This window comes from Schistocerca cancellata, chromosome 4 (assembly GCF_023864275.1).
Source record: "Schistocerca cancellata isolate TAMUIC-IGC-003103 chromosome 4, iqSchCanc2.1, whole genome shotgun sequence".
In the NCBI taxonomy this organism is placed as follows: domain Eukaryota; kingdom Metazoa; phylum Arthropoda; class Insecta; order Orthoptera; family Acrididae; genus Schistocerca; species Schistocerca cancellata.
Genome location: NC_064629.1, coordinates 76,825,611 through 76,838,711, shown reverse-complemented (window position 1 = coordinate 76,838,711; position 13,101 = coordinate 76,825,611). Strand labels below are relative to the sequence as shown.

Below are 13,101 nucleotides of genomic sequence, written 5' to 3'. Positions count from 1 at the left end.
TGAAGAAGTCCACAAGTCAGATTTTATATACAACTAATGTTATTTTATATGGTGAATAATTTTATGTCAGTTGTTTCGATTAAGAATTCGTCAGTGGTGTGTGAGGAACTGGTCACCAACAAGTCCCTTAGGCTCCTCCTAAACTGAACTGTATTAGTAGTTCAACTTTTGATGGCTTCTGGTAATTTATTAAAAATGTGTCTTCCTCAATAACAGACAATTTTGTACAATGACTTTATATCTTTATGCAGATTATTCTTTTTTCTAGAACTGTTTTCATGAACTGAGCAGACAGTTTGAGAAAGAGGTGTACTATTTATGACATATCTCATTAAGTAATAAATATATTGTGAATTAGCAGTCAACATCTTCAGTTCTATGCATGATATTCTGAAACTCATTCCACACATAATTCATAATACAAGCTTTTTGACTCAGAAAACTTAGCTTGGCTTGAGCAGTTACATAACCCTAAAATGATCCTGTATGACATTAAGGAATGAAAGCGAGCTGAGGATGCTAGATTTTTTTCCTCTGTGGTGCACTCCTCCCAACTGAATTTATTGTCAGGTTGTAATCCCAAGAATCTAATACTGTTGACCTCTTCTATCTGCTTGTTGGCAAATTTTAGATAAATACTATGAAGAAACCTCTTCCATGTTCTGGACAGCACATAGTGTGACTTTTTGAAGTTTAATGAGAGATAATTGGGTAGAACCATTTATTACAATACTTGAAAACTGAATTAACTGTTTTTTCTAAAACTATACACAATTTGCTATTTACTGCCATGTTTTACTGTCTGCAATGAAAACAAACTTGACATCTGGAAATCTTACTGATGAAAGGGCATTAATATACACAAGAAAATCTTAAGGAACACATCACATGATTACTAGTATGATGATGTGTGATAGCTTAATTCAGGGTTTTTTCCTTTTGACACCTTTTGTTTCATCAGAACGACATGATCTGAACCACTGTGCTACATTTCCGTTTACCACATAATACTTAAATTTATTTAAGAGGAGATTGTGCTTTACACAGTCAGTTACCTTTGCCAGATCACACACTATACCAGTAGCCAGTACTTTATTGTCTTATGTATTAACTGTAAGCATAAATAGTCTTCTCAGTATTGAAACTGTTAATAAATCCAAACTGTTTCAATGACAATGTATTATTTGTAGTCATGTGGTTAAGAAACTGCTTGTATGTTACCTTTTCTACAATTCTCTTTTGTTGTACAGAATGTTATACTTTGTTGTTATGTGTGTGAATGTGTGTACTATTTCTGGAAAATGAGCAAATGCTCAGAACGAATGCTGTTTTCTGTTATGTGTTACTGAGCTCCATGCAGTCATCTGCTATAGGTGAGTGGCTGCCGTTCCCTTATTTTATGTAGAGTTTTTGCCCTGTTTCAAAAGACATCTTCCTTTTGAGTAATCCATAGCTTTTTTGGTCTTTCTAGAAACATACTCCACTAGCTACCATATAGTGTATGGTAGAGGGTACCCTGTACCACTAATAATCATTTCCTTTCATGTTTCACTCACAAACAGAGCAAGGGAAAAGCAACAATCTATATCCCTTCATGGTCCTTATGCAAATTTTATGTTGGTGGCAGTGGAATCATTGTGCAGTCAGCTTCAAATGCAGTTCTTTAAACTTTCACAATAGTGTTCCTCAAAAAGAATGTTGGCTTCCCTCCAGGGTTTTCCATTTGACTGTGGGAAGCATCTCTGTAACACATTTTCATTGTTCAGACATACTGGAAACAATTCTAGCTGTCCATCTCTGAATTGCTTTGATGTGTTCCTTTAATCTGGCCTGGTACAAATCCCAAATACTTTAGCAGTACTCACGAATAGGTCACACTAGTGTCCTCTATATGTGGTCACCTTTACAGATGAACCACAGTTTCCCAAAGTTCCCCCAATAAACCAAAGTTGACAATTCATCTTTCCTACCTCAACTCCACATGCTTTTTCCACTTCATATTGATCTGTAACATTACGCCTAGATATTTAAACAACATGGCTATGTCAAGCAGCATACTATTAATGCTGTATCTGAACATTACAAGTTTGTTTTTCTGGAGCATCCACATTAATTTACATTTTTCTACATTTGCAGTTAGCTGCCATTCATCTCACAAACTAGAAATTTTATCTAAGTCATCTTTTATCTTCCTACAGTCACTCAACGTTGACACCTTCCCATACAACACACCATCATCAGCAAACAACCACAGATTGCTGCCCACCCTGTCCACCAGATCACTTGTCAATATAAAAAATATAATGCTCCTAATCACGCTTCCCTGGGGCATCCCTGAAAATACCCTTGTCTCTGATGAATACTTGATCAAGTACAACATACTGGGTTCTATTACTTAAGAAGTCTTTGAGCCACTCACATATCTGGGATATCTGGGAATATATTCTGTATGCTTGCACATTCATTAACAGTCTGCAGTGGGGCACAATGTCAGATGCCTTCTGGAAATCTAGAAATATGGAATTGGCCTCTTGCCCTTGATACATAGTTCACAGTATACCACATATGAAGATGGCAAGCTGAGTTTCACACACGAGCACCACTTTCTAAAACCGTGCTGATTTGAGGACATAAGCTTCTCAATTTCAAGAAAATTTATTGTATTGAAACTGAGTATATGTTCTGCAGCAAACCGATGTTAGGTAAAGTCTGCAATTTTGCAGGTCCGTCCTTTTACCCTACCTCTGTACAGGAGTCACCTGTGTTTTTCCTAGTCACTTAGGACTTTGCAATGGGTGAGAGAGTCACAATAAATACAAATTAAGTAAGGAGCTAATGCTGTAGAATATTCTTTGTAAAACTGAATTGGAATTATATTTGGAACTGGTGACTTATTTGTTTTTAACTCTTTCAGTTGTTTCTCTATGCCAGGGATGCTTATTACTATGTTGTCCATACAGGAGTCTGTTTAATGGTCAAATGACAGTATATTTGTATGACTCCTGCATGAATAATTTCTTATGTACAAAATTTAAAATTTTGGCTTTTGTTTTGCTCCACTGCCCCACCAGACCAGTCAACGAATGACTGGATGGAAGTCTTAGACCAGCTCAATGAATTTACATAGGAGCAGGGTATTCTTGGGCTATCGCACAGATCTTTTGTTAAGATATCATGGTGCCAGTAGTTGTAAGCTTCACACATAAATCTTTTCACACATGTCTTAATCTCTGCTAATCTTTGCCTGTTGTAATTTGCTCATTCCCTTTTGAACAGAGTACGCAACAGCATTTGTTTCCTTGGTATTTTCTGAATTTCACTGTTAAACCATGGTGGGCCTTTTCCACCCTTAACCCACTTACAAGACACATAGTTCTCCAGACCGTGATTTATAGCCTGTTTAAACTTTGCCCATAATTTCATCTGTGCCCATCTTGCTCTAATCAGGATTAATGTTTGAGGAAAAGAGATTCTAAAGAACGTAAGGAAATATTAATAAAGTTTTTTTGTTTGCTGTCTTGCACACTAAATACATTACTCCAGTTCATGTCTCTGAGGAGTTCACTGAAATAATTAATTTTTGACCTACTGGCTTCCCTTCTGAACTTAAAGTTAGTAGATTTCATGCCCTAATCAGTATTTACATTTAACATAAAGAGCTGTACATCACTGACTCAGAGACCATTGATTACATGTATTTTTAATACACGGAAGAGGCCTAGCTGCAGTTTATCAACAGTATCAGTAATATAACATTTCGAGTACATTTACCAGGCTGCATAATCTAAAAGTATTATATTTAGATTTTCTTACTTTAACAAAATAAAAAATGAAAATTTGGATGTAAAGGATACAGTTACCACAAATGAAAAGAATAATGAAATAAACACAGGCCAGTACACCAAATGAGCCAACTCCATTATAAGCCTGTATTCCATTGTACATCACCATATTCCAGTCTTCACCAGTCAGTACCTGTGGATTTTAACAGGGCTTAATGAGTTGATGTTATTACATGATGAAGATTTTTTAAAAAATTTGATCAAAATACAGCTGAATACGAAATACATGATTACAGAATCAAGAATTGGTAACTGCTCTTAAAAATTATTTTCTTCAGTAGACCTCAAATACATAAATCATTATTCAGAAGACCAGTCAAAATTATTGCCCACCAAATCCTACAGTTCTTCAGGAAGAAGCTTTCAATACTGAGTTTTACATGGTTAACCAGTACCTTTCTCACAAACAGCTAGATGTGTTATGAATTCTTGAACCTCATCATAAAATCAAAATAGTTGTGTGTTCAGGAAAATGCTAATGTTTTTTCATCAAATGAGACAGTGACAGACCACACATTTTCAGTCTGTTGATAATGAATGTAGTTCTACTTCAAGAGTAATTTGCGCATTCTCTCTTGAACAGGGAGTGCAACAGAATTTGTTTCCTCAGTATTTTCTGAATTTCATTGTTAAACCAGGGTGGGCCTTTTCCATCTTTAACCCACTTACAAGACACACCATTCTCCAGACCATGATTTATACTTCAATACTTCAATGATGAAAAGTGTGATGAAAATCTGTGGCTGATGTGGTTACCAAGTATGTAAGACCATCACAGGAGACTGTTGACAAATTGTTCATATTAGATATTTAACACAGTATGTGGATAGCACTTTCATGATTTATTTATGGCTCTTATAGGTATTCTTATGTTTTTGTTTCTTACATATATCCTTTATCATCATTTCATCACTTGTTAACTGATGTGAACTTCCTAAGTTAATATATCAAGTAAAGTATTAAATGGGGTTTTTCTGTTTGTCTAATGTTTTCAACATTTATAGTATTTTTAGCAATTTTAAAAGAGCAGTCAACTTTAACATTTGCCATCTTAAATAATGAAATATCTGATACACAAGATTTTTTTGACTCAGTGTGCGGTATCGACAGAATCTTCATTGATCACACCCGGTGGCCGCATGTCACACTAAGACTGGTCTGGGCAACTTTGCTCCTCCATTGCTTGCAAACTCCAATGAGAGTCACCATGCATACACACCACCAGAGATTGCAGAAATGGCAATGCCTCACTGCTGCAACTGTGATTGGCTGTTGCATCTGTTTAAGTTGCCTCAGTCAGAGTTTCAGGCCAAGATTCAATGCATCAATAGTGTTACCAACACAAGTACAGAAGACTGCAGTGAGGACATTTCATCAATGTAGCACAGTGCTACTGAACATTTCTAATATTTAGTGACTTATATAAGCATATCAGCACTCAAGACTATCTGCTACAATCAGGAAACTTTATCCTCTTTGTATATAACTCAGCATCACAGAAGCACCCACAGCATATCTTATGTATAACTCAGTTATTAAGTGTGCATAGTGTAAATAAACTTATTAATATGTTACCCATTTGTAGATGTCTTACTGTGTTTGTTTACCAACTCCACTAGTTGCACAACAGATGTCAAATGGTGACAAGTCTGATATTTTTTGCCTATTGGCGATGTGTGTGATGCTAGAGAAGGCAGTGGTCAGCTAATCTTAAAATTTTTTTCCAAATTTTTTTTTATGTGGAACTTTTCTCTGTTTCATGTGTCTTTAATTTGTGCAAGCAATGGCAGCTTCTGGAGAGCAATCCCCCACTGCACTTATTCAGTTTCAGAGCTAATAAATCACATTGTTGTTAACTGCTATTGGCAGGTTGATGGATGCACAGCAAACCCAGCAAACAACAATGACTGAAGCACAGAATGTCAGTGGCCAGGTGCCACCTCCTCCACCCTTCCACTCTTTTGATGCACAACAAGAGGAATGGACTGAGTACTGTTTGCAGATAGAGCAACACTTCACTGAATATGACATATCACATGAATAGCAATGCTCTTTCATTTTTCACGAGTAAGAGTGCATATTTTCCAACTGTGCAGCATGTTATTCCCTCAGTTAGAGGCCCAAACCCTACCCTATGAAGACATTATTTGAGAATTAAACAACTTCATTGAAGCACAGATTCATGTAGCCGCTCCTTGATTCAAATTCTTTTGCATGCATAATCATTATAATTAGTCTTACAAGAAATGGATTGCTGAACCCCAGTGCATAAGTAGGAGCTGTAAATTTAACTGCTCTTGTGGAGCCTCATTTCAAGATGCAATGCTTCACAATGTCATTATTAAAAACATTACTGATAGGGTTGAGGTTCTGAAGCATTGAAACCTTGGTCTCAATGCTATGATTAAAGTAATAAAAGCCCAGAAAGTTCTGTACTTTGTGGAACCAGACTGTAATGTGCCTTTTGTTGCAACACTGACCCTATATAGCACAAAGTGGTCCTAGTTTCCCAGAGAACCTGCCAATGTAGACAACAACAAAAACAAAGCATGGCACACTCAGCTGCTTCCTTGGCTTGTTCACACCTTCTGAAGTCCTGTGCAAAATGTTTTGTAATTCATGACTGCAAAAACTGCTTTCTCTGTCATGCAAAATTCCAGCACTACTATAAATCACTATGCACACAGGAAGTGTGCATGCAAAAGCAACATAAATCTTGACTTGAGAATCTGGAAACACATATGATCTCTCATTCCTAATCTATACCCACTCCTACTGAGTAATGTGGCAAAATGGTTAGCATACTGGATTCACATTTTGGAGGATGACATCTTAAATCAGCATCCAGCCCTCCAGATTTAGGTTTTCTGTGAGTTCCCTAAATCACTCGAGGCAACAGGATGGTTCCTTTGAAAGGGCATGGCCAATTTCTTTCACCATCCTTGACACAATCTGAGCTTGTGCTCCATCTCTAATAACCTTGATGTCAATGAGATATTAAACCCTATCTTCCTTCCTTCCTTGTACACACTCCTCCTTGCAATCCACACACGACCCATGAACCAAAGTGACAGTATTACATAGTGAAACACTTGCCTCATTCTAACCAGGTCTCCTCTTGTAAACACAGGAACAATAGACAAAAGTGACAGCATCACACATTGTAACACTTGCCTCATTCTAACCAGCTCTACCCTAATAAATGCACAGCTAAATGCTCACACATAACAGATAGTCACACTCTGATGAGTAAGTGCAAACTGTTCATCTCTATGCAGATTTGCAATCGGTCTGTACCATTTCAGTTAGAGACTGGTGCTGCAGTTAATTGAAATACTTATGAGCAATTGTGACACCCCAACTATGAAAATTATATCTGCACCTCATGGCCTAAAATGGTGAAAGTATTTCTATTCTTGGAACGTCCACTTTACAAACAAAATATAGACAGATGATAACATCAATGCCTTTCACAGTAGTTTGGTCATGTTCTAGTCCCAATATTTTTGGCATGGACGCATTCAATTTATTTTGCTTGGATATACAGGTCACTGTGTATGCTACTGATACGCAACTTGCATAGGCCAGTATTCATCCCCTGTCTGAAAAATATGGAAATTTTTTCAATGGCACATTGGGACATTCATATATTCATATATCAGCATTACAGAAGAACCTACAGCATTCAAAGTTATTTGTAACTCAGTTATTAAGCATATGTGGTGTAAATAAACTTATTAATGTGTTACCTATTGTAGAAGTCCGATTGTGTTTATTGGCCACCTCCACTACTGACACAACACACTGAAATACACATGCCACTGCAATGTATCATACTATAATACACTGGTGCACCCACACCATGCATATTTGTTTATTCTCTTAATAAGTGGCAAAACATTTTTTCACATTCCCTAAAGATTTTTTTTTTTTTTTTTTTTTTTTTTTGCTATCAAAGATGTTACTATTATACAACCTGTCATTTTTACCTGCACACTAGATTTCTTCAGGGTGAATCCAAATTGTTGTTGATAATTCTTCCGGGTTATATGGCAGTGGTCCATGGAATTCTTCTATTCCTGACATTTCGTCCAATACTACATTGGACATCCTTAGAGGTATGGCTCGTCCTGATGAGTCTTGCCGACAGTTGGCAAGACTCAGCATGACCAGCCATACCTCTGAGGATGTCCAACGTAGTATTGGACGATATGTTAGGAATAGGAGAATTCCATGGACCACAGCCATATAACCCAGAAGAATGATCAACAACAGTACCATCCAGTCATGAAAGCCTTCATTGTATGAATCCAAATTCCAGAGATGAAATTTCTGAGGTTGTTCACGAATGTTCTCTGAGTATTTTAGTATAAGTGATCCACGGTCTCCGGCAGCTCATTACACATCACTAACGTAATTATCATTTATTTAGTTTTTTACCCCAATTATATTTGATTTTGTGAAAATATTTTCACATCTCCAAAAAAGGCTGCAGTATGCCATCATTCCATTGTAAAACACAAAACACAGAGTAACGCAACCACCGTAAGACTAAGCCATATACTTTTATCACAGCGTATTTGAACTACACTGCCAGCGCGCAGTATAGTACAGAAGAATGCGAACAATTGTTCTCTTATGGTTATTGTTCAAAATGTCAGCAACCATGATCACAGAGGAGTATACAGCAGCTGTTAACATACAACTAACACTGTCAGAAAAACAAACCTTAGACAGAACTTAACAGTACTGAATGCAGACAAGAGAGAAAAGTGTTAAATGATCATTACTGTCATCAACCTCAAATACCGTGGGATGGATCATGACCCAACACACACTGATAACATTTGTATTCTTGTGCAGATATTTTTGGTGCAATACATATGCATAGACAAGCACATGTGTATAATATCCACATTCCTTGTATAGTTCTCAATAGATTATCTTTGATTTTCATTGTTGTTACATTATGTCTGAGTTTAGAATAAAATCCCCTCGATTTTAAATCCACATCAAATTGATTGATTTTTTTTTTTCTTTTAAATTGGCAGGGTGTAGTCTTACAGCATGGGTTTTCACTCGGGCACAATGTTCTGAAAAAATCCAGCGAGACAATCATTAATTTATGCTTGAAATGAGGTGAATTCTTGCTGCTCCAATTAATTATTATTAATTAACTTACAGAAGGCATTGAATTGATCCATATTTTCAATATATTCTTGGTGCTTAGAAGTTACCATCATCTTTTTCTCTACTGCTTTAGAATACACACTGCTTAAAGTTTCCACTGTTGAATGTATATCCTTCATTTATCCCTCTCGTGATTGCCATAGAATGAAACTAACAATCATGTTTGAGTGTTGTGTCACTGATGTAGATTTGTTCAAGAATGTCTTGAGTGCTTTCAAGATTAAAAGAATGTGAAATATTTCCATTCCAGCTGTATTTATTCATTCATGACTACTTTCTGCCATCTATGCCCTTTTCAACTGATATTCTGTAGCAGAAAAATATGCCATAAACATTGAAATGGCAGCATCTTCAATTTTACATGGTCTTTTTCTTTCGTTTGCATATATAGCCAAAACAAACAAAAAACATAAAATTAAGGACTTTGCCATTTAAATGCATGTGGTATGTTTTTCTACTACAGGATATCAATTGAAAATGGCCTAAAGGCCAGGAACTAGTCATGAACCAATAAAATAAATACAGCAGAGGTGGTAAAATGCCATCTTCATTCAACAAATTTAATAAATTTCTTGCCGTGCTATGTACTGTGAAGAAAATGCTTTCAAGATGCCTCAGTGCCAGATACAGTTATTAACATCAACGAAAACTAACTGATCACTTCTGCGGAATAAAAACTTCATCATTCTTTCATTTGGCAGTGAACATGGTAAATATTTCAACTTTGAGAATTTTATGTACATAATAGAAAACAGCTCTTAAAATAGAAGATGCTAAATGCAGTTTTGTTTTTGAGAAATTGATCAATAGACTTTTATCATTTGACTTGACTGCCTGTCCAGGTATCAATCAACTTTGTGTGTGAAGTTTCAGTTATTTTCTTGAAGTAATTGCCTATCAAAGTTTTAAAGTATTCAATTTGTCCACTTATTATGTTATCTCAGTTTTGGCTAACACAAATACGTATCTTTGGCTGGGGGTGAGCCTGCATGTTCTTATAGTTTCATCAAACTGTCATAATTCATTATACTTAGGCAGTTCCAGCTCTAAGTACTTTGACATCAAGGCATGAAATATATTTGGTATATCTGCCTGTGAGATCTGGCTCAAATGATGCAACAGATGATGTGCCACATTGTTTAGTATTGCTAGTGAACCTATGCAAATTCATGTGGTCTGCTCCATCTCACTTGATTAACACCACATGACAGTGGGGTGTGCTGCTGGCTACAGATGTACTAAAGGGGATCGACACAAGTTACAAAATGAAATGATTGTATGCCACAGGTGAGTGGGGGACCCCACCTGAGGAAATTTGGCTGCCAATTTGCAAGTCCTTTCAGCTGACACCATGCTGGGAAAATTGCGTATTGATGGTGGTGAAATGATGGTGAGGACATCACGACACCCAGTTTCTGAGCAGGGAAAACTCTGACCAGTCTGGGAATGAAACCCAGGCCTGCTGCATGGCAGTCAGACATGCTGATTACTCCGCTAAGGTGAACACAGGTTAAAAATGCCACTCATGCATTTGTAATTAAAGTCTTCTCTCAATGCCTACACCACAGTGCAAATCACTGGATTTTTGCTTTGAAATTTGGTACAACTTCACATTTTGACTGCAACTGAGAACCCAGCTGCTGCTACTGCTGCTATGCTACATCCTCAGAGTGTAATGATTGTAGAAGCATTGGCAGACTTAAGTGGACTGGTCAAATAGTGCTCAATTGGTATTAGCAGTGCACTAGTGATCTTACACTTTCAGTTGCTGACTCTGTGTGGAAGTTACGTAGTCAGTTTCTTGAATTTTTCTTTTTTTAATCCACATCCACAACATGTCATGAAATTTGAGTGAAACCTGAGGTTTAAATTTTATTAATAGTGAAATAAAGATACTCCAGCACCAATTTAGTGACAAATTTTGCGTGAAAAGGAATTTTAACATCCACATCTGAACCTGTGAATGTCAATGAGAAATTTTTACTGGCCTGCAAAATACTAACCACTCGTCCATTAGCAGTGGCAACAATAACAACAATGATCACATGATTAAAAATTAAGCTTGAAGGAAATCATGACTTCTCATCAGAAATAGGACATACATAACACTTTTAATGTCTGCAAGGCATTTTTTATGTTCTAATGGAAAGATACTTGTAGGCCATTTCTTTGGGCTGCACCGGGCTTGAGCTTGCATAACCCTGAAGAAATAATTTTATATTATTCTGGCCAGTTGGCTAAACTATTAGCATCATAACCTACAAACCCTACTTGCAGAAATTTTCTTGATTTCTGGCCAAAATGTGGGAAACACAAATCATTTTGAAAACTGAAAAGAGATTTTTTTCATTAAAAGCACTTCAAAACTCAAGAATCATTCTATTCTGGTGCTGCTGATACCATCAGCAATTAGCCAGTCTCTATACTGCCCTGAATGGGGCACACACTACGGAATGTGTGATATAAACTGCTCTGAACCCTCAGTGAACCATTTGTTGAGAACCAAAAGTCTTGAAGTAATTGTAAACTCTACAGACTTACTTAACTTGTTGGAGTTCTTTGTCAAGCTGTCAGATTTTGACATTATTGTGTATTCCTTACTCAAGGTCAACATTTTACTGGTGTTCAACAAACGGTTCATGTTCTCAGAAGTATTGTCAGAGCATTGGAACCACACCTTGTGGAAGGTTTAATAACAGTGCTGAGATTATGGTACGTGTCTAATCTGTTTCCTTGTGTCTAAGAATTCTATCTCATAAAACAGAGGTCCAATAACGCCTGTTTGGCATTACACAGGAAATATCATGAAAGACTGCACATTTGTCACCTCAGAAGTACAAACACAATAGACATATAGTAAAGAATGGCATAACCATAAAAATGGAGGATTCATGATTGCAAAATACATTTTGTATTGTTTATTAAATGGCAATAATTTGTACCAGTTGTCATATAATAAATGATATTAAAATTAGATGTAATGAGTCTAACTAAATGCTTTTATTTAACATGGAATCAGATACTTATCTGCAACAGGGAGTTTCCATTGCACAGTGCATATGTGATGCAGTTTTGCCTTGAAAATGGCAGGGTGTGCTCCTGTCAAAATATCAGAGGTTGTCAACGACATTGCCCAGCTGCATTCCCATAAGTTATTTGAACATTGTATACACCAGGAGAAACCAAGGTCTCACAAAGCTGAGGTCTTATTGAGAAATAAGTCAGTGTTGCTGATCATGAACAGAGTCAAGTAATTTAATGATCCACGGAAAGGTATAATAGAGTCTTCCAGCTCACATGCTCACTAGCAGACAGCTGAGTAAACAGCTGACATGTGGACAGTCAGGCAGCCAGGCAGGCAGGCAGGCAGTAGCATATGTGATCATACTACACTGGATGGGAGCCCATAACCACGGGTGGCCAGTTTGCTAGTGCATGTGCAGAATGCATACAAAGGGCCAATAGTCTACCCGACTGGCACCTGACAGCAACTAAGCTGAAGGGCACTCAGCAGTGCTGTGCCCAATGTGGCAGCACTGTAGCAGCCTATGTTGTAAGATGTTTTTCATGGTTAAGCCAAGGGTAACATAACTTGGATGTGACAAATACTTTAATGTGTGTTTTATCACAACAATCATTCATCTATACTATTCAGTGATAATCTTAAACTAAGGAATTTTGACAAAGAGATGTACCTTACTCATTAAGCAGTCTGTAAATACAAGCTTCTTGTTCCCTATTATTTGCCAAATTCCAAAAATGTGCCCAAGAATGATCATTCAAGCATGAATACAATGTAAAGTTAGTTACTTAGTTTCGTGTTCCTTGGATCATTTTGTGTGATATATCACAATGATGTGGAATGAGTCATTTTACATTCACATCACAAATTAATTTGTAAACATGGCTACATGCTGAACATTTATAAGGTTATTTTTTTTAATATACAGATGTGAGTTTGTAATTCTTACCCGGTATCTTTCACACTTTACAATAGGAATTATTCTATGGAATAGAAGGAGTTGTCAATGAGAAACTCTTTCAGTTTGTTTTCAGATTTTGCTTTGCT

At 36.7% G+C, this 13,101-nt stretch overlaps 1 protein-coding gene across 3 annotated transcripts in view; it reads right to left on the bottom strand.

Moving 5' to 3' along the window:
• The window catches only part of LOC126184668 (muscle calcium channel subunit alpha-1-like), a 601,154-nt gene that overhangs the window by 346,567 nt on the left and 241,486 nt on the right, over nucleotides 1-13,101 (bottom strand). For all 3 annotated transcript variants that reach the window (XM_049927151.1, XM_049927152.1, XM_049927153.1), the window contains exon 14: nucleotides 3,855-3,975. In XM_049927151.1, the coding sequence (XP_049783108.1) occupies nucleotides 3,855-3,975 (121 nt within the window). The remainder of the gene's footprint in view (nucleotides 1-3,854; nucleotides 3,976-13,101) is intronic.